The following is a 21860-nucleotide window of genomic DNA, read 5'->3' on the forward strand; positions in this document are numbered from 1 at the left end:
TTGACGTGTAACTAAACTAGAGTGTTTGACCCCTGTGCTGAGCTAGTGCGTAGTAGCTAATTGCCGTATGACATGTTTGTAGAATGTTAAGTCCCCTATCGACTGAGGTGAATGAAGCTACTGCAGCCAAGGTGATAATGGCTGGAGTGCATTTAGGTTGTTTTTGCTGTTCTCCTAAATGCATTTGAGAGTTTTTAAATTGTGTAGAAATGCAGTAAATGAGCTGCCATACCCTAGGTTTAGATGAAATGAAGACCTCAACCCCTGGGAGCTTCATCCTCATTCTCCATTGAAGAAATTACAGCTTGATCAGGTTTGTCACTAGGGGGTGCCATCCAACCAACTATGTGGGTTTCATACTGTACTGCTCTGAAGGAGGGCCCCATCAATAGTTCTATATMTTGTCCCATAATAAGTCCCATATCTTCTCTTSCTGCGAAAGGTTGCCTCCATGCTGATTTAAAATAGTTGCCTACACAGCTGTCTAGAACAATGTGGACAACATTTTACATAACAGAAGTCCAATTTTTGTTAACTGTCGCTGTCAACTACTTTATAGTCCTGACATGGMWTTTTACAGGCAAATGACAGTCAATGMTGTTTTAAAATACTGTATGTGGCGACCTCAACAAAGCCCAAMAATAAGATAAGATAGAAATMGGTAGAAATRAATGGCACTTAGCCCAAAGGCCGRCAGATGGCGATATAATGGACTCAGWTTCGTTAGTTTCGTTTTWACCTAAAGTTTGCCAGAAATAGAAATTGAAAGTGATGCTGCGGTAGTCGCGTCAAGTCGCGTCTTTTMCATATTATATTTTCCCAAGGCTGTGGATAGTCAATGAGATCGATAAAGTAAGTGAAATCTTTGCTTAAAATAAATAYATATTATGCTACATGCAGTGTTTTGGATTCACATAAATTGCACCCCTAATGTTAGCCGTGTTTATCAAAGTTGAGTAAACTCAGCTMTGTRAAAATGTATGATGACGATCCAGTTATTAATTTGTATTTCACTCACAGGGAGGTGGACCCCTTGTACTTCTTAACTCAACAACAGTATTCCAGCAATAGATAAGCTAAAACGATAGCCCTGATGGCACGACGTTTCTCAATGTTCTACGGTAGTTGGAGTCTACTACCTATCGGGAGTAGGTCACAAGGTACGGGCTTTGACTGAATGCATATGGTGGAAAGTAGATACTGAAACAAGCCAATGGGCTGGTTATTTTTCCCTGATCACGGGACCTGTTTTACACTTTTCCCTATAACTGAACCCTACTGAGCCGCTATAGGGCTTTGACTTTTCCCTCTTCCTGATCACATAGACAGGAAGAAATTCTGACCATAATCAGCAGTAGCATCACTGCAATTTACACCACACACTTTGCATTGATCAATATGGACACAAGCACAGGAGGCTGCTGAGTGAATGGAATGGCATCAAACACAYGGAAACCATATATTTACCATATATTTGATGTATTTGATACCATTCCACTAACTCTGCTCCAGCAATTACCATGAGCCGGTCCACCCCAAATTAAGGTGCCAACAACCTCCTGTGAGACATAATACATTATTATTACTTAACTGTCTGGATATAATTGAGGCATGCAGCTATGTTCTGATCATATTGATGCCCATAGGCCTAAGAGGTCTGCTGAACTATGGCCTGTCATGCTGTGTGAACGCTCTGCTGCAGTCCTTCTCTGCYACCTGGGAACTGGTAGATCTTCTAGAAGGGTAAGCCAGGTGSCAGGTTACAATACTTCGCTATTAAGAATCAACATGTAACAAAGACATTAGTTAGCTTACTGGTAGTTATCAGGCTGCTTGTGGGAAAGCATTGAGTGCTTGAAATGTTATGTTCTTAGGTGGAACCCAGTTGACAAGGAGAGTGTCCCTCTGTATCTGAGGAAGGTGCTACTAGCCATGCAGAGTGACCAATCCCAGCCTGCTCCTCATAAAGACTTCCTGCACTGCCTGGACAGAAATTACATCCGCAGTATGAGTAGTCTACGTGTCATTACATGGAGAATAAAGCAACGACAATTATGAATTACAAAGAATATCATTTTTCTGTCTGCAACTTTAACATTGACAAGAATGTGTTTCTCAGACCATGTTCAGCAGGATGCAGATGAGGTATTCCTCTCCATTTTAAACCTCATCCAACAACAGATGAGTGACAAGGCCTTGGTATGTACTACTTAAATTGACATAATATTAGATCAACTAAWAAAGAACAACAGGGACACCCAACAAAAAGCATGTTGGAGATGATACGATAGGAAGCTTCTCTGTCTGTGTTCTCCATCCCCAGGCTCAGGAGATTCASTCTCTGTACAAGGTTACCATGGAGACATACCTTCAGTGTCTAGAATGTRMATACAYCGAAACTGGGACCAGCTTTCTRCTCAGCCTCCCCATGCACATAAKGGAGAGCCAYRACTYSCTGGTGAGGGTTCCCTCAAACTTGGCWMAAGTTYYCTCTAATATTGGGATTCTATTCAAAGTACTTAGCMCTGAATGTTAYATTKCTCTATTTGATAGCTGTCAAAGGGAGGATGTGGTTTGTTAAAATTGAAAATTTAGTCTGTGTCTTTCCTATTCTGTGGTCTTCCAGGAGGACTGCATACGGTTTTTCTTCGAGCTTCAGGAGCTACGGGATGGAGATAAGTGCTACTGTGAAAGGTGTGGAGAGAAGACGCCATCCAAACAGGTCAGTTCTTTCTAACTGAAGGGATGTTCCATTGTAGAGACTGTTGTGATTTGCCTCTTCACTGAATTACTCCATTTTGTTCTTTCTTATGCAGGGCTTCAAACTCATCTCCCTGCCCCCTGTCTTGTGTCTTCACCTGAAGAGATTCCGACATTCCCATGGTTACACCAGGAAACTACACYKCAAAGTCACCTTCCCAGAAACCCTGAACATTTCTGAGATCTTGACAGCAGGGGCACTGTCAGAACGTTATGTACAGGTAGATAGGCATATGTTTACAATTTTTGTTTGAGGTATGCTAATATACAACATTATGCACATAAAACAATTACACATGGGCCTATATAAACACAATTACATTTGATCACACATCATTGGAGGGAAATAGTACAGCTGTACTGACAGACATCAAATTGTATTTGTTCATTCTTTCAGAGTGACAGCCAGTACAGTTTGTGTGCAGTCATAGTGCACTCCGGCGATGCCATGTTTGGACACTACACAGCATACGTTCGTCACAAGGACCAGAGCTGGTACTACGCTAATGATCGTTATGTACGGCAGGTAAGAGAAAATGAGTGGAAGAATGTTTACACCACTCAGCAAGTTTGTATTATACCTATACGTTTTTTTGGTATCATTAAAAGTAACATAACATTTGCACAAACACAGGTTAGCTGGAAGGAAGTACAGAACACCTATGGAGGAAGTCTGAGGTAAGGTTTTAACACAAAATTACTTCTCTTTAGAATGGCGACAACTCTCAGTATTATCCTCGATCAATTCTGGGGGGGGAAATGGCATCAGTTGACAGGTGTCTTATCCTTTGTTAACAGAGAGACAGCATATATGCTGCTCTACAGACGAACCCCAGAGGGAAAGCAACAGGAGTGGTCCTCAGGCCGACGGAGCTAAAGGGATAAAGGGTGGAGACTGGAGACTGTAGGAATCAAGGACCAAACACAAAGTGCACAACTACCTATTGGAGGGGTTGTTGTCTTCATTTAGCATYGGGGATGTCCTTTATCTTGATGATTTTCACTTTAAAATGATGGGTAATGGGTCATTGTTTATGTGCAATTACATGGATTTGTTTAAGTATATTTGGTGTGGTGTGTATATGTTTTGAGGTTTTGTTTATGCTGGATACATTGGACATTCATAGGCCATTACTGAGTTTAGCCAATAGGTGGAGGCAAAGACCCTTCACCCTGTCATTAGTACAGTCATCTTGTAAGCTCCAGAGACCACACGTTCTGAAACCGTTCTGAAACTACTATAAGACGGGTGGTTTGAAGAGAGTGCTGAGTTGAGGTATTCTGGGGGAAAACCTGAAAAAGGCCATTGACTCATTGGTGATAATATTTGCCTGACATGGAAAACATGTGACTCACCTTGTTTCAGAACAATTGGTTTATACAGTAGTTACCGGTACTCTGTTCTGTTTCGATTTCAYTACAGATATAATGCTGTCAACAGAGAAATAAACGGTCATTTTCCCAGCTAGCACCTGAAAATGCATTGCGTCTTTTTCCAGTTACTGATATGAGCCCTGCAAGACCTAAAACACCCATCATATGTGCCACAGGCTCTCTCAATACTCATACTTAAATGTGGTTTGGAATGACATGCATTGAAATGTTATGTTCTTGTATAATCTTCTCTGTTCTGTTATTTTCTTATCTTCTATTTTCTTCTATTCTCATTTGCCTGTCATCTTTCTCTCAGAAAAGGAGAGTGATGCACAGAAAGAATATCTCCAATCCACCTATTCCTTCTCAACATACTTTACAGTACATGTACAACTGGTATAGGCTGTCTGTCTGGGGAATCTCACACATAGTTAATAAAAACTGTTCCCACTACCTTAGCCAAGACACTGAGGACCAGTTGAAATGGTGTCCGTGTGCTCGCAGCCTGCCTCGCGCTGACAGAATGGAAGACGTCTGCACAGTGCCACAGGTAGTAGCCTACGTGGGCATCTCCCACCCACAGTCAGCGGACAGTAGCAGAGTAATTCATTCAGTGTGTACAGTGGTGATGTACAGCGYTTTTGCTGGCGTGTCACTGTTCCTTTCAGATGTTGCATTTCTAGAGTTGATGCTTGAGTCTACTCTCAACACTACAGAAATGTAACAGTTTTGTAACTAAGTCTTAAACCTCACTCTTGATTGGCAGATATATATTTTCGGGCTGCCCTCTATAAATGCTACTCTGTTTTTGAATAAAATCCAATAAAAAGTCATTTTTCACATGCTTCGTAAACAACAGGTGAAATTCTTACTTACTTTCCAACAATGCCAATAGAAAAATAATAACATGAGGAATAAACTGAAAAATAATAGATATTTGACTTTGATAGTTGAATTAACAGTTTTGAATTTCAGTACTTACAGCAGTAAGACAATGACATAGAACAATGCGTCCAAAATAATTCTGAACTTGGAGTTAGTTGATAGACCTCTTTCTCTTCTATTATAGTTGTAAATTAATTATTGATGCCCAGTTACAATGAGGCCAACACTAACCAGCTGTTATTGCGTGAATGTCCCCTTATAGTCACAGGATGGCTGGCGTGTGCCACAATTTTCACTCGAGGAGAACACCTGCCGTGACGCACCCCTCCATACCCCACCATGTGGCTCCAGTGTACGCTTAACTTACCTTAACACAGGCGACACATTAGCTCCTATTCATACGTGTGGCACACGATACATGTCTGCACCACCATTGTTGAGCCTCCCAGTCTGTCGTCTGTCCTTTGTACTGTCATTACCCCCTGGACAGTGGACACCTTATGGGAGGCACCTTATGAACCGTTCTTGTATTTGGAAGGTTTTCAGTCGGTCTGGATTGGTTACTGTATTGTGTTTACAGGATCTACTCTTCTAGATCTTGGCAAGGTGACTTATCTCTGCCCATAACAGTGACTGTTCTTGACACGCCAAGTGCGAGGGAAGAGACTAAACTAGCATGTGGGCCAGCTGAACTCATTGCCTGACCACAGTGTCATCTAGGTCAGAGGTTCCCAAACTTTTTCACTCAGATCCCCCTTTGTATGGGCACAAGCACTGTTCATGACACAAACTSTTCACAGCCCTCTTGTTGGCAGAGAGAACATTTTGCAGGTTTAAAGCTTATTTCCTGCAATTCTACACATTTTGTCACGGGGTTCAGAGAACATTTAGCCRTTTTAAAAGCAAATTTTCTTGCAATTCTATATATTTTGCCATGTCTAATGTGTATTGGTGGGATATTTGAGTGACTCGAACATTACTACAAAATCTATGGGCTAAAAAACCTAGCTAAAAAAACTTTAGCTGACATGGGCTAGTTGATCTGGACATTTCTGACAAGKTATAAATAGCTCTCTAAGGTATGAAATGACTGGCATGACAAGAGGAAAACTGATGATGTACTACCCAATTTTGAAAGTGTACCTTGTGCATTCTTTCCACTATTACAACTTTCAAGAGTACGTTGAGAGCCGGACTGAGTTCCCCCCAAAACTGATCTAGGTGATGATATTCTACAGGCTTTGCAGTGTGGCAGCGCTCAAGTGCTAGTGTTGTCTTTGGACAAGGTTTCCTAATGCTTTGGGTTCTTTGTTTATGTGTGTGTACCAGTTACTAGGAGAGTGTGGATGGTTTATGGTGGATTTCAGGAGCTCAGGTCAGTGGTTTGCTTGAGAATGTGAGTGAATCTTTGTGACACATCCCTACCCAACCCAGTATTCCGTCTGTCTTGCCAAAGATGGCAGTTTCAGAATTCAACATGGCTTCCTTTGGGCATTTCTCACTGCTTTCATCCACTTAGTAGCTGTGAAAGAGGGGTGTTACATCACTGGTGTCATCCGTCCAGTCTTCCTTCCTTCCTCTTGAGCAATGTTTACTGCACAGTATATGCTGTTGTGCAGAGGATTCCATTCACAAAAATGGCCATTGATTCTGAGGGCTTAGTAGWCTCMTGCAACATTTTCTAATTATTCAGAGGACAATGAATGTCTTAGGATTGAGAGACAAACCATCCATTTGTGTTGCCTTTGCAGTCACCATCTCGTATCTAAAATCAGGACATTGCCAATGGTGTTAGTTAGAATAGTTTGATTTACTGCTGAATTTTCACCTACTTCACCATGAAGAAAAGCCTATGTTCCTCCATATGTCCAATGACAACTACTTCAATCTCTGATTTCCACCCTGTCATGACTAGGCCTACTCTTCTATTTTAATCTTAGTCAACCTATCATCTTGAAATCTCTAGCTTATCTACCGGCTGTCGTGGTTATGTAATGGGTTTTCAAAGAGGAAATGATTCTGCTTCGCTCTCCGTGTTGAGTGTGCAGACCCTGGTGACCATGGTGAAGTGAGGATGTAAATAATAACAAACAAGAACTGAATGCGAATGTCTTTTGCATCACTTTGATATTTCCATTCGTATCAATGTAGAATAATATAATGGAATGTAGCACTGAATCACTATCCTCTTGTTGTCTCTTGAATAGTAAAGGTGCATGATTCTGACCTGCCACGATAGGTTTATCAAAAGTTCTTGCTGTGTACCGTCTAGTGGTAAATGTAGACCAACGCCTAATTCTTGTGAGATGGTCTTCCATCTGCTGAGCAGTGAGACATCCATCTGTCAGTTCATTGTGGAGGTATCCCTGTGATGTACTTTGATTGGTGGCCTGTGACACTTCACCTTTGCTTCTAGGGTCATGACCCTTGACTCATATTGATGTCAACACTGACTGACTGTGAATGCAGGCATGTGTTCCTACGATACTCTGGTTAAATGGTATTCCTAATAGTCCTAGGTTCCTACCAGTAACCCTTGTCTAAGATTCACTCAAATTAAACTGTCTGGAAACAGTGGAATCTTTTCTCTGGTCATATATAGGCTGCCGTGCTTCAGCTTTCCCCTTCTGAGTTCATAAAATATATCCTCTCCAGAGGGAGTCTGGACCTCATGAAGTTTACCTCTCCCCTCGGTCAGCTTTGCTCCCTATGAGTCTAGTTGGCGTGAGGGTCGTAAAACTAAAACTGTACATCTGCTGTGTTTTCTAAGAGGATGTTGTATCATATGTCTGACCACCATAACTAAAGATTCAAAGACTGAGGGAGGTGTGGTTTGGATTTGGTTCGCTTTGTGTTGTTGTCACCCAGGAAATGAACTCAGACAATCTTATCTTCTTCAGAACGTTGGCTAACAGCTAACATGATATGATGTCCCAATCTCTATTCATTCAACCTCTATTACTACCCCTCTGTTAGCACCTTATCTTCGTTAGTTGTCAAACTGGGATTCCAGGCCAGATCAGTAATCGGTCTCACTCCGTGAGATAGGCCTTCTCAGGTTACAGGGGAGAAACGGTCCTCTCTGTTGTCTTCACACAGGGCCCTTATAGCTGTCTCTGCCTGTGCATGCCATCGCAAAGCCTCTGTATTCTCTTGCTCCAACATGTACAGCGGCATTCAATGGTTCCCACGCTTACAGTGACTTTTTATTTTGGCTGGTATTGCAAATGATTGCAAATGTTTAGATTCCTCTCAAGTATACTTTGAGAATGTGGGTTTCTTGTCCAAGCAGTTACTCATGGCTCATGTAGCCTATCTAATTTAACAACATTCATATCAGAAGAGCAGTATGCTGCCATATCATGTCAGGAAATAGGTGCATCGGTTTAGGAATTACATCACAAATTACTGTTATGCAGAGAACAGGGAGAGTCCACTTTCTGCGGGCTATGATATAACGACTTTTAATTAATTTATGCAGCGATTGTAACCCAAGCATGCAGGAACATATGGAATTAGAACCTCAGGCTAAACGGCTTCCTCATCATTCCAAGCTCTGGGCTGAAGTGATAAGTCCACAGCACAGTGTTGTATCTGCTCCTGACACATTTGGGGTGTGTCCCAAAACACCCTATTCTCTATTCCCAAAGGGATCTGGTCAAAAGAAGTGCATTATATTGAGAATAGGGTGCCATTTGGGATGCTACCCTTAGATAGTGATCGTGTTGAGTGTGCTATGTGTGCAATCAGTTCTCTCATCAGCAGAAAAGTTAATGATTTGTGCAGGGGGGCATGTGGGGGGAGGCTCTTGTGACCCGTGACACAAACTGAAACTGGCCTGCGCAAACATACTTTTTTGCCTCTCTGCTTGTGCCCCTTTACCATGTTTAAACATTGATCCAGACTGTATGTACTGTTCATTTGCTAAGGATTGTGGGCTTGGCTCCTTCGAGCCGAGGTATCAACTGTCAAACCTCTTTGACCTGTTCTCTTCTTCAGCCGCTCCTATTTCCGGACAAAGGCCCTCTAATGCAGGTAGCTGGTGTTGGCATTCCGGCTGCATTCCTACCTTGGAGAAGTTGCTGGGATCTGGAGGAAAAATGCATGAAAACAAAGGCAGACTCTCATTCACAGGGTTTAAAGTTCTGTGGGAAAATATGGGCAGGACAGGAGGTGGATGGCAGTGGATTGTGAACCATGGCATAGCTCACCAGTTACTATGACAGTGACACACACAGTCTTGCAGACTGATAGGGTGGAGGTCCATAGAGGGAGAAAGGCAGCTATATAATAGGGTGTGGTCTTAGTCAAGAGGACAGGGCAGAGTTCTTTTTTTAACATTGAGGCCTAGACTGTCGTTTTAGATCTTCCTTTGTAGTCATGTTTGGAGACATTCAACAAACCATCAATCTATCATGAGCCATGATTTACAGAGATTGGCCGAGGGGACTTCTGATTATGAGGTCATTTCCTCTTAACCCCAGACCAGACTGTCCTATGGGTCTTCTCAATGGTGTCCTCCTCCTTAAGATGAGGAGGATTTTGAACATAGCGTAGCATACGAATGATCAGTCTTCTGTTGAGCTAAGTTACATTGTCTGAAGCCTTACATCGTTCTATGGTAGCCAGGCTAGTTCTACCACACACGATCACACTTTTTGAGGAGTGAGACAAGGAGAGTTCAAGGTTGAGTAAGGTTTGTTAAGGTTCTGACCTCACCTTACTCCAACTACTATGACCCTCCTCTGAGCTGTATCTGAGCAGTGGTCTGTGAAGATTAAGAGAGGAATTTCCATCAAAGTGCTTCACTCTGCTCTCAGCAGAAGAGGAGCCCAGATGCTCTCGAAAAATAATTTTCAACTTAAGGGGAAGTGAAATGAGTTGGACAGTGGGCAAATTTTGTCAAATGGTCGCTGTCACGTACCTTTGAATGCTTCGGCCCCCAAAAAAACATTCCCTCAGTGAAAGTTCTGTGTCAACCATGAGAAGCTTCCTACTTCTGAGGCTGAGAAATATTGGGCTTAACCTGATGTCACACAGGAAGATTGATAAAGGTAATCTTAGGTTTCATTACATACAGTCGGGAGGAACTACTGAATATACGATTAACGTCAACTCATCATCGTTCCTACCAGGAATATGACTTTCCCGAAACGGATCCAGTGTTTTGCCTTCCACCCAATACAATGGATCTGATCCCAGCCGGCGACCCTGTGCGACGCCGTAAAAGGGGAAAACGAGGCGGTCTCGTGGTCAGGCTTCGGAGACGGGCACATCGCGCTCCACTCCCGCCATTTACTACCCCAATGTCCAGTCTCTTGACAATAAGGTTGATGAAATCCGAGCACGGGTAGCATTTCAGAGGACATCAGGGATTGCAACGTGCCTCTGCTTCACGGAAACATGGCTAACTCAAGAGACGCTAACGGAGTCGGTGCAGCCAGCTGGTTCTTCATGCATTGCGCCGACAGAAACAAACATCTTTCTGGTAAGAGAGGGGGCGGGGGGTATGCCTTATGATTAACGAGACGTGGTGTGATCATCATAACAACACACAGGAACTCAAGTCATTCTGTTCACCTGATCTAGAACTCCTCACAATCAAATGTCGACCGCATTATCTACCAAGGGAATTCTCTTCAATCATAATCACAGCCGTATATTCCCCCCCAAGCAGACACATCGATGGCCCTGAACGAACTTTATCTGACTCTTTGTAAACTGGAAACCACACACCCTGAGGCTGCATTCATCGTAGCTGGGGATTTTAACAAGGCTAATCTAAAAACAAAACTCCCTAAATTCTATCAGCATATCGATTGTGCTACCAAGGCTGGAAAAACCCTAGATCATTGTTATACTAATTTCCGCGACGCATATAAGGCCCTCCCCCGCCCCCCTTTCGGAAAAGCTGACCACGACTCCATTTTGTTGATTCCAGCCTACAAACAGAAACTAAAACAACAAGCTCCCGCGCTCAGGTCTGTTCACGCTGGTCCGACCAATCTGAATCCACGCTTCAAGACTGCTTCGATCACGCGGATTGGAATATGTTCCGCATTGCGTCCAACAACAATATTGACGAATATGCTGATTCGGTGAGCGAGTTCATTAGGAAGTGCATTGACGATGTCGTACCCACAGCAACGATTAAAACATTCCCAAACCAGAAACCGTGGATTGACGGCAGCATTCGCGTGAAACTGAAAGCGCGAACCACTGCTTTTAACCAGGGCAAGGTGACCGGAAGCATGACCGAATACAAACAGTGTAGCTATTCTCTCCGCAAGGCAATCAAACAGGCTAAGTCCCAGTACAGAGACAAAATCGAGTCGCAATTCAACAGCTCAGACACAAGAGGTATGTGGCAGGGTCTACAGTCAATCACGGATTACAAAAAGAAAACCAGCCCCGTCGCGGACCAGGATGTCTTGCTCCCAGACAGGCTAAACAACTTTTTTGCCGCCTTTGAGGACAATACAGTGCCACTGACACGGCCCCCTACCAAAACCTGCGGGCTCTCCTTCACTGCAGCCGAGGTGAGTAAAACATTTAAACGTGTTAACCCTCGCAAGGCTGCAGGCCCAGACGGCATTCCCAGCCGCGTCCTCAGAGCATGCGCAGACCAGCTGGCTGGTGTGTTTAAGGACATATTCAATCAATCCTTATCCCAGTCTGCTGTTCCCACATGCTTCAAGAGGGCCACCATTGTTCCTGTTCCCAAGAAAGCTAAGGTAACTGAGGCTAAACGACTACCGCCCCGTAGCACTCACTTCCGTCATCATGAAGTGCTTTGAGAGACTAGTCAAGGACCATATCACCTCCACCCTACCGGTCACCCTAGACCCACTCCAATTTGCTTACCGACCAATAGGTCCACAGACGACGCAATCGCAACCACACTGCACACTGCCCTAACCCATCTGGACAGAGAGAATACCCATGTGAGAATGCTGTTCATCGATTACAGCTCAGCATTTAACACCATAGTACCCTCCAAACTCGTCATCAAGCTCGAGACCCTGGGTCTCGACCCCGCCCTGTGCAACTGGGTCCTGGACTTCCTGACGGGCCGCCCCAGGTGGTGAGGTAGGGTAACAACATCTCCACCCCGCTGATCCTCAACACTGGGGCCCCACAAGGGTGCGTTCTGAGCCCTCTCCTGTACTCCCTGTTCACCCACGACTGCGTGGCCATGCACGCCTCCAACTCAATCATCAAGTTTGCGGATGACACTACAGTGTGTAGGCTTGATTACCAACAACGACGAGACGGCCTACAGGAGAGGAGGTGAGGGCCCTCGGAGTGTGGTGTCAGGAAAATAACCTCACACTCAACGTCAACAAAACAAAGGAGATGATTTGTGGACTTCAACAGGAAACAGCAGAGGGAGCACCCCCCTATCCACATCGACGGGTCAGTAGTGGAGAAGGTGGAAAAGTTTTAAGTTCCTCGGTGTACACATCACGGAAAAACTGAAATTGTCCACCCACACAGACAGCGTAAGAAGGCGCCTAGCAGCGCCTCTTCAACCTCAGGAGGCTGAAGAACGATTCTTACCAAAAGCACTCACAACTTCTACAGATGCACAATCGAGAGCATTCCTGTCGGGCTGATCACCGCCTGGTACGGCAACTGCTCCGCCCACAACGTAAGGCTCTCCAGAGGGTAGTGAGGTCTGCAGAACGCATCACCGGGGGAAAACTACCTGCCCTCCGAGACACCTACACCACCCGATGTCACAGGAAGGCCATAAAGATCATCAAGGACAACAACCACCCAAGCCACTGCCTGTTCACCCCGCTATCATCCAGAAGGCGAGGTCAGTACAGGTGCATCAAAGCAGGGACCGAGAGACTGAAAAACAGCTTCTATCTCAAGGCCACAGACTGTAAACAGCACACACTAACATTTAGCGGCCGCTGCCAACACTGACTCAACTCCAGCCACTTTAAAATGGAATTGATGGAAATTATGTAAAAAATGTACCACTAGCCACTTTAAACAATGCCACTTAATATAATGTTTACATACCCTACATTACCCATCTCATATGTATATACTGTACTCTATATTCATCTACTGCATCTTGCCATCTTTATTGTAATACATGTACCACTAGCCACTTTAAACTATGCCACTTTATGTTTACATACCCTACAGTACTCATCTCATATGTATATACCGTACTCTATACCATCTACTGCATCTTGCCATGCCGTTCTGTACCACCACTCATTCATATATCTTTATGTACATATTCTTTATCCTTTACACTTGTGTGTTGTGTAATGTCAAGTGTGTACTTAGACTGTAGTGTTATGAATTGCTGTATGTACATGTGTTGTAGTATATGTATTTGATCTATTGTATACTGCATGACGGAGTACACTTGAGCACAAGCATTTCGTACACCGCCATACATCTGCTAACCATGATCTATGTAGTATGACTATAAATATTGATATTTGATTTGATTTTGAAAACATCCTGAATGTAATCTGTTGAAAAACCACCCCAGTCATTTTCAATGTAATCTTTGTTTCGAATCTTTCTCTGTCTAACCTGCCATCTGTTTCATTTGTTTATGTATGTCTTGGTTGGTCTCTTCTACACACAGATATCATGATGTGCATTCTTCTTTGCAGTTTCTGAGACCTTCAGGCCACTGCTATATTTAAATGAACACTCCACCCAAAAACTATGTTTTGGTATTAGTTTCATTAGTCCATTCCTTGACATAGTCACAACATGTTGTGTTTGTCAGCAATCACATTTTCAAGATATGTAACTTTCAAAATACAAATCATCGGCGTAGGATCATTTTGCATCATATGAAGCTGTGTTTTGCATCATATGATGCAAAAATCCATCATACGCGGATGATTTCGGTATTTTGAAAGTTACATATCTTGAAAATGTGATTGCTGACAAAACAAAACATGTTGGGACTATGTCAAGAATGGACTAACGAAACAAATACCGGAGTTTCCCTGTCATATTAAGACTACATAACAGTCATTGGAAGTCACTGCACCAGCAGTATTTTTTTTACTATTTCCATTACACGCCTAAATAGTGCAAAAACAAATATTTCTTTCTTAGAGCGGGGTTATAGAAAGAGCCTATACTCCTGGTGGGGAGTGTTGGTTGGAGAGTTCTGGATGAATTACATGGGGAAATGAAAGGAGGCCTGCTGTAACCCACAGGTCCATTCTGGGAGGGGAGACAGCCTCTGATGTGGCTTTATAACATTTCCTAAAAAGCGCAAAGCCCTCTGGGATGATACCAAAACCAGTCATCAATGGAGTGGTGTGCGCGTGTGTGTGTGCCTCACTATGCTGTATTGTTCATCCTTCCTTTGATATCTGAAGACACAGTTGGCTATCTGTGGCTTTCCACACACAAAAAATGATGTCCTCCAGAGCCCTAGAAGAAAGAGGCCAGGGGAGCACACACTATCAGTCAGTTGTTTTCTCTCCTTTACACAGTGTTGTGTCTTCAGGGGTGTGGTTCATTAGAGCTGAAGCCCTCTGTAGAGGTCCTGCCTTGGAGGCATTTTGTGCTTTCTCACAGCTATGACATCAGTCATGCACACCCATCTGTAGCCTGGGTTGTTATCTGAGACAGCTGGTGCACTAATATCTACTGTCGGCGTGTTTGTAATTCAATTCTTACACAACCTTTGATTTTCCACCGCAAAGTGACACAAGCACCTTTTAATATTGAGGAAATATGAATTATGTATTAGAAGTCTGTATTTCTGCAGTTTGTACAGTCAAATCCTCCTTGTTTTAAGCCTTCAGCTCCTTTTCTGCGCCTGTGTGAGGCACATTCATTCGGCTTGAGACCCAGCCCTCTCTAGTCCAAACCCCCGCTCATCTGCAGTCTGTTATGGCGGACCGGGGATGACATCATGCTCGTCTTGGAGAGAGCAGTTGCTGGTAATTGGCGCGCTCTACTCCACCAGCGATGCGGGCCAAACGGAACACACACGGCGGAGCCAGGCAATGCAAGTCAGATGCACTGCTGGGTTTTTCCAGAGTGGCTGACTTGACTGGGGCCACAGAGAGAGCCAGATACAAGAGGCCTCCGAGAGGGGGCTGCTCCAACTGTAAATGTCAGAAATGAATGAAGGGGCCTCAACCTAAAATTGAATCTGATATAATGCGCCCCAGGCTAGCCCAGACGTTTGATCTGATTCACAATGCAGCGCTGTCGTCGACGTCGAAGGGGATAGAGCTGTGCCTATTCTGGATGTTATGACATGGCAGAAAGTATTTTCATGTGTTCTTGGATGCGTATGTAGAATCAGAGCTAGGCCTACATCATTGAGTGCACATCTACCCACAGCGTTTTCAATTGAAGTATCATTGAGGCTCTGTACCTCTGGAGATCTCTCTGGTCAATAGGCCTATAATGGTATGCGATATTAAAATCAACCCTCTGTGTCGCCGTTTCAAAGCGGCTGCAAACGTCTTAACGACGTGCAGGGAGCATGTTTTGTATCTTTGGTCTTTATAATGCAAAGGTCCACGAGAAGTTCATTCACCGCTTATTCTGAAACCCTTAGCGCATGTTTGGTGATGGTAGGAAGATTACACATCTGGAAATAAGACAATAACATGCAGCCATTTTTTGTGGCAATGTGAACTGAGGCGAATTGGCTACAGTGAATATGTGAAAAAAGCATGCTTTTGCCCTCTCTTTGGCCAGCCATCCACCTCTGTCTTGCAAAGGATCCTATTTGTTTGTACAGAGAGCTTTCACCATGTTTCCTGCTATGTGGTTGTTGAAGGAAACACCAGAGGCGAGGCATGTTGATTCTGTGATATTGTTGTTTGTAGAAATGTTGCATAAGCTTCCTCCTCATCTTTGTTGTTATCTGTAGATGTTGTGAGAACATGTTCGCTGCAGTTGGCATGTATGGGAAAACCCCTAGAGTATGACAAACAAGTGAGGGCAGAGCTGAGCGTGTTGGCACGTGCCCGTCTCCCGCCATCTCACACACGCTTGATAGCGCTGGTGCCCCATATATTTATACGAGACAGTCTGGGTGGTGAATGGAGGGCAGGGCGAGAGGCTCAGCGTGCCTCGCAGGTGGTGAGAAGAGATCATCACAGTTCCTGTCAAGAACAAAGTGGAACTCGGTGTGTCTGTGGGTGAAGAGCAGAGTATGCAGAACTGTCAGAGGAAGTGCCCATGCAGACTTAGCATTGGGCAGATGCCTCACTGACTATCAAAATGACATGTGTACTGTAGAGTGGTTGTTGCAATAGCCAGGCCTTGAATTTGTTAATGCATCATATAAGTGGGTATCTTAGGCAAGATAGTGCTGTAATTTCTTTGTCTTTACAGTCACCACCTTTTTAATTAATTTCCATTAAAGTGAAGAAATCTTTGAATCACACTTCATGTAAGATACCATTTTTTTTTTTTATATATAAGCTATTCCTGATTATAATTTATTCTCTGTGGACTGTGTTGGGAAATGCTTGCTAGTTTTAGTTTGGCTGGTGTATGCCGTTACAGTGATGACCTAGCCTCCTGACTTCCTGTGACAAGTCATCTTAGGACAGGAAGTGCAGCTTGTGAATGGTGACCCAGCTAGCTCCAGTCAAAGCCTATCTCATGACACTGCCTATTGGCTTGACTGTGAGAAAAGATGTTTCCATTACGGCTGACAGTAACTCACTGCCGAGGCATTTCTTCCAGCACACCCTCTCCCAACTGGTGAGCTAGCTGTCGAGGCAGCAACAGTGCCTGAGGAAGGAAATGATTGTAGCATATGGGAATGCGTTATCACTCCTCTATGCCCCAGTAGATCCCTCGTGCTTCATACTGTACGCCACACTTGGTAGAACCTTATCAGTTAGATGTGAAGAAACACATTTTGCGGCTCTGACCGAATGACATGTTTTCTATCTGTCCCCCCATTTGATGTGAATTGTTCCTGACATGTAATGTCAGCCAATGTCTATTCTAAGGTCATGTATATTGAAAGGTGTTTGCCAAATGTCATGTTGGTTCTTGTTGTTAGCYGGCACACAGTGGAAAGTGGCTGTATCATGTTCYCCTTGTATGTACCACTCTCTTGAGGAAGCAGACACAGCTGGGTAGTGATACCTCTGTTGTTCTTCTTCCCATTTTAACAGTCAGATTGAAAGCAGGTCACAGTGTACACTGTCATAGCCTGTTTGTCCACTTATATGGCTGCCTGTATGTCTGTCTGCTTACCGGTAGGTGCGTTGTCACCTGACTTCCTTTGCTTGTGTCATGTTGACTTGACCTCTTAAATGCACTATAGTGCTGCATGGAAGAATGGGTCATGCTGTTCAATGCAACTTCCTACCTAAAGCTGCAGCAGCCCCCCAACGATGTGTTTGTGGGAACTGGGAAACTCCACAGGACCTTCATGGGCACCCTAGTGTGTACCTACTGGGCACAGATGTCATTTCAACATCTACTTTGATTTACATTTGGTTGGGTTGTCAACTAACGGGAATTCAATGTGAAATCAACAAAGAATGTCACCATGTCATTGGCATATTTTCCAGCACACCCTCTCCCAACTGGTGAGCTAGCTGTCGAGGCAGCAACAGTGCCTGAGGGAGGAAATGATTGTAGCATATGGGAATGCGTTATCACTCCTCTTTCCCCCAGTAGATCCCTCGTGCTTCATACTGTACGCCACACTTGGTAGAACCTTATCAGTTAGATGTGAAGAAACACATTTTACGGCTCTGACCGAATGACATGTTTTCTTTCTGTCCGACCTCTTGATTTGAATTGTTCCTGATGTGTACTGTCAGCCAATGTCTATTTATTTTCTTTCTTTGTAGAAATAATACAATTAATACAATAATACAATTATTCATTGTAGAATAATAGTGAAGACATCAAAACTATGAAATAACACATATGGAATCATGTAGTAACCAAAAAAGTGCTAAACAAATCAACATATATTTTAGATTTTAGATTCTTCAAAGTAGCCACCCTTTGCCTTTGTGACAGCTTTACACACTGTTGACATTCTCTCAACCAGCTTCGTGAGGTAGTCACCTGGAATGCATTTCAATGAACAAGTGTGCCTTGTTAATTTGTGGAATTTCTTTCCTTCTTAATCCGTTTGAGCCAATCAGTTGTGTTGTGACAAGGTATGAGTGGTATACAGAAGATAGCCCTATTTGGTAAAAGACCAAGTCCATATTATGGCAAGAACAGCTCAAATAAGCATAGAGAAACGACAGTCCATCATTACTTTAAGACATGAAGGTCAGTCAATGCGGAACATTTCAAGAAAGTTTTTTCAAGTGCAGTCACAAAAACCATCAAGCACTATGATGAAACTGGCTCTCATGAGGACCGCCAGAGGAAAGGAAGACCCAGAGTTACCTCTGCTGCAGAGGATAAGTTCTTTAGAGTTACCAGCCTCAGAAATTGGAGCCCAAATAAATGCTTCACAGATTTCAAGTAACAGACACATCTCAACATCAACTGTTCAGAGGAGACTGTGTGAATCAGGCCTTCGTGGTCTAATTGCTGCAAAGAAACCACTACTAAAGGACACCAATAAGAAGAAGAGACTTGCTTCGACCAAGAATCACAAGCAATGGACATTAGACCGGTGGATATCTGTCCTTTGGTCTGATGAGTCCAAATTTGAGATTTTTGGTTCCAACCGCCATGTCTTCGTAAGACACAGAGTAGGTGAACGGATGATATCTGCATGTGTGGGTAGTGTGAAGGAGGTGTGATGGTGTGGAGTTGTTTTGCTGKTGACACTCTGGGATTTATTTAGAATTCAAGGCACACTTAACCAGCATGGCTACCACAGCATTCTGCAGAGATACTCCCTCCCATCTGGTTTGCGCTTAGTGGGACTATTATTTGTTTTTCAACAAGACAATGACCCAACACACCTCCAGGCTGTGTAAGGGCTATTAGACCAAGACGGGGTGTGGTGGAGTGCTGCATCAGATAACCTGGCCTCCACAATCATCTGTCCTCAACCCAATTGAGATGGTTTGGGATGAAGGAAAAGCAGCCAACAAGTGCTCAACCTATGTGGGAACTCCTTCAAGACTGTTGGAAAAGCATTCCAGGTGAAGCTGGTTGAGAAAATGCCAAGAGTGTGCAAAGCTGTGTGTGCAAAGAATCTCACATCTTAAATATATTTTGATTTGTTTAACACTTTTTTGGTTACTACATGATTCCATATGTGTTATTTCATAGTTGTGATGTAGAAAATAAAGAAAAACCCTTGAATGAGTAGGTGTGTCCAAACTTTTGACTGGTACTGTATATTGAAATGTGTTTGCCAAATGTCATGTTGGTTCTTGTTGTTAGCCGGCACACAGTGGAAAGTGGCAGACACAGCTGGGTAGTGATACCTCTGTTCTTCTTCCCTTTTTAACAGATTGCAAGCAGGTCACAGTGTAGACTAATAGCCTGTTTGTTTTGGGGAACTGGGAATCTCCACAGGACCCCATATTCACACTAGTGTGTACTCACTGGGCACAGACATCATTTCAACGTCTAGTTTTGATTGAGTTGTCAACTAACGTGAATTTAACGTGAAATCAACAAAAATGTTAGTTTTTCAAGACCAATCAGTTTTCCATGATGATTCAATGTCATTACATTGCAGTTGTTGTTTTTTTATGATGTGGAAACAATGTTAATTCAACCAGTTGTTATCCCAGTGGGTATACCCTGGGCCTACAAACACACACTCAGTTTACACACCCAGGAGTAGTGGTCTCATAATGAATGACTACCATGACAGCAAAGGACATGGAGAAAAGAGCCACACCTTCAATGCTCTGTCATGTCTACAAACATCTCAGTTTGGATAATCACTCCTCCCACACTGTGCATTGCAGAGATTCCTGAAAATCTTTGGTCTCTTTACCAAGACTTCAATTTGATTAGTTTGAAATGAAAATGTCCTGTTGCATTGTGGTCAGTTTCATTGCTCAATGTTTTATCCAGTTGCTCAGTTTTGTGCATTGTGAAAGATAGAATAAGTCCTCCGTTATTTTCCCCCATTGAAAGTCCTCCTCCTTCTCCCTGGGAGTATTTATGTATACCAGGGCTAACCATAAAGAGAGCCTCCCTTTGCCTTAATTTCCTCAGTGACAGTGGGAATCCTGACCAAGGGCCTGAGCTCCAGCACAGCCATCGCTCCAACCATAACATATGCCTCATTACTTCCTGTTATGGATGCTTACATAAGGCTTCGGAAACACAGACATCTAAGGTCGTCCAATTCCAAAAACAGCCAGGACACTTTCTCTGTATTTGGCATCAATGAGAGTTCCAATAGGTTTATTGTTCTGTAACCCAACCTTGCTTTTTCTTAGCAAGACATTCCCCAGATTATAGAATTACAGTATGTGCATCACTGTGTGTAAATTGATGACGGCAGGTGGATAAAGCAAGATTTTTGATTACGATTTGTTTACATGGCTTTAGTCTGACATAGAATAATGGAAAAATTCAGCTTCCAGTAGAAGAAAGTTTGTTTTTTAAACATTGAATATGTCACATTCATCATTCCTAGAAATGAAAAGGCTACAACGATCTGAGTGCACTGTATGTCTGATGGATTTGATAGATGGGCACCATCCAACAGTGCGCTATGTAGGTCAGTGTGATGGCCTGATGGGCCGTTTTCCCAGTCCGGAAGACCACGGAGGATCCAAAGCGATGGGGGCCAAAACTGGACGAGTGATCCCCAGGGATGTGGCCTTGGTCCTGGGAAATGGTGGCCCAGGGTGAGCCTGGAGCATCGCAGCAAAGCCTCGGCAGCACTGTGAACCTCGCTTTCTCCTCTCACACAAGTGGACCGGCTGGTGTGGGGCTTGACATTGGAATAATAAGGTTTAAGGGGAAAAAGACTCTGGGCCTCTATTCTTCTTCCCAGAGTTTCGGTGGGAAGAATCGATGACTTCCTCTCGTTTGACCTCAGGGACGAGGGAGGGATATGTCTCTTCAGAGGGGTATCTGCTATTAAAATGCCCAATAGAGCGAACTGAACAGTCCTTGTGGGAATGTTTTAGTCTGCTTGTATGTCACTTGTTTCTCAAAATGTTGAAATAAGGCTTGTGTGTGTGACATGTTGTGTGTATAATATACCTGCTACTCTCTTGAGTGGTCCCTTCATAATGACATTGTCATAATCCTGCTCTCTGATTGGCCCCAGCCTTTATTAGGACATTATGATATCATCATAACATTTCTTTCTGATTGGTCCCTTCATAATGACGGCATACCCTGCTCTCTGATTGGTCCGTCATTATGACATCTTCATAACTCTGCTCTCTGATTAGTCCATCATAAGAACATGACAGTACAAATCAGAGAGCAGGGTTATGACAATGTCATTATGATGCACTAATCAGAAAGCAGAGTTATGATGATGTAACAATAAGGGGCCAATTTTACATTATACACATTGTCTTATACTGTGGCGTTGTTGAATACTCATTTCTGATTGGCTTGAAGGGCATTCGAGAGCTTGCATTATTTCCTTAGAACTCAGGTATTAGCACGGTAGAATTCAATGGCTATAGTTCATTCTTATATGTTTTATGTTTGTGCTGCTTTTGAAAGCAAAAGTCGAATTGAAAATATTATTGGGATTGTTGAATTCGATTATCATAATAGCAAGCTAGGACTGATGGTTTGGTTAGCTAAACTAGCAAGTCTGTTTGTTTGGTTACCAAGGAAACTACTGTAGCTATTTAGTAAACTTGCTATCTACTTCAGTGGATGTTGAACACATTTCTACCTGCAAATGGACACATTTCTAGCGGCAAATGTGTTAAATTATA

General features: G+C 43.4%; 1 protein-coding gene across 1 annotated transcript; it reads left to right on the plus strand.

Annotated features, from left to right (window-relative positions):
* Nucleotides 1–751: 751 nt before the first annotated feature.
* LOC111951370 (ubl carboxyl-terminal hydrolase 18-like) lies at nucleotides 752–4228 on the plus strand. The gene is made up of 11 exons (XM_070434786.1): nucleotides 752–852; nucleotides 1021–1160; nucleotides 1647–1743; nucleotides 1875–2005; nucleotides 2120–2199; nucleotides 2324–2458; nucleotides 2627–2722; nucleotides 2817–2981; nucleotides 3158–3286; nucleotides 3395–3438; nucleotides 3559–4228. Exons 2-11 carry the CDS (start codon nucleotides 1094–1096, stop codon nucleotides 3635–3637), a joined length of 1023 nt encoding a protein of 340 aa, XP_070290887.1. The 5' UTR covers nucleotides 752–852; nucleotides 1021–1093; the 3' UTR covers nucleotides 3638–4228.
* Nucleotides 4229–21860: the final 17632 nt, after the last annotated feature.

The sequence above is a fragment of the Salvelinus sp. IW2-2015 genome, linkage group LG24 (genome assembly GCF_002910315.2).
Source record: "Salvelinus sp. IW2-2015 linkage group LG24, ASM291031v2, whole genome shotgun sequence".
NCBI lineage: Eukaryota > Metazoa > Chordata > Actinopteri > Salmoniformes > Salmonidae > Salvelinus > Salvelinus sp. IW2-2015.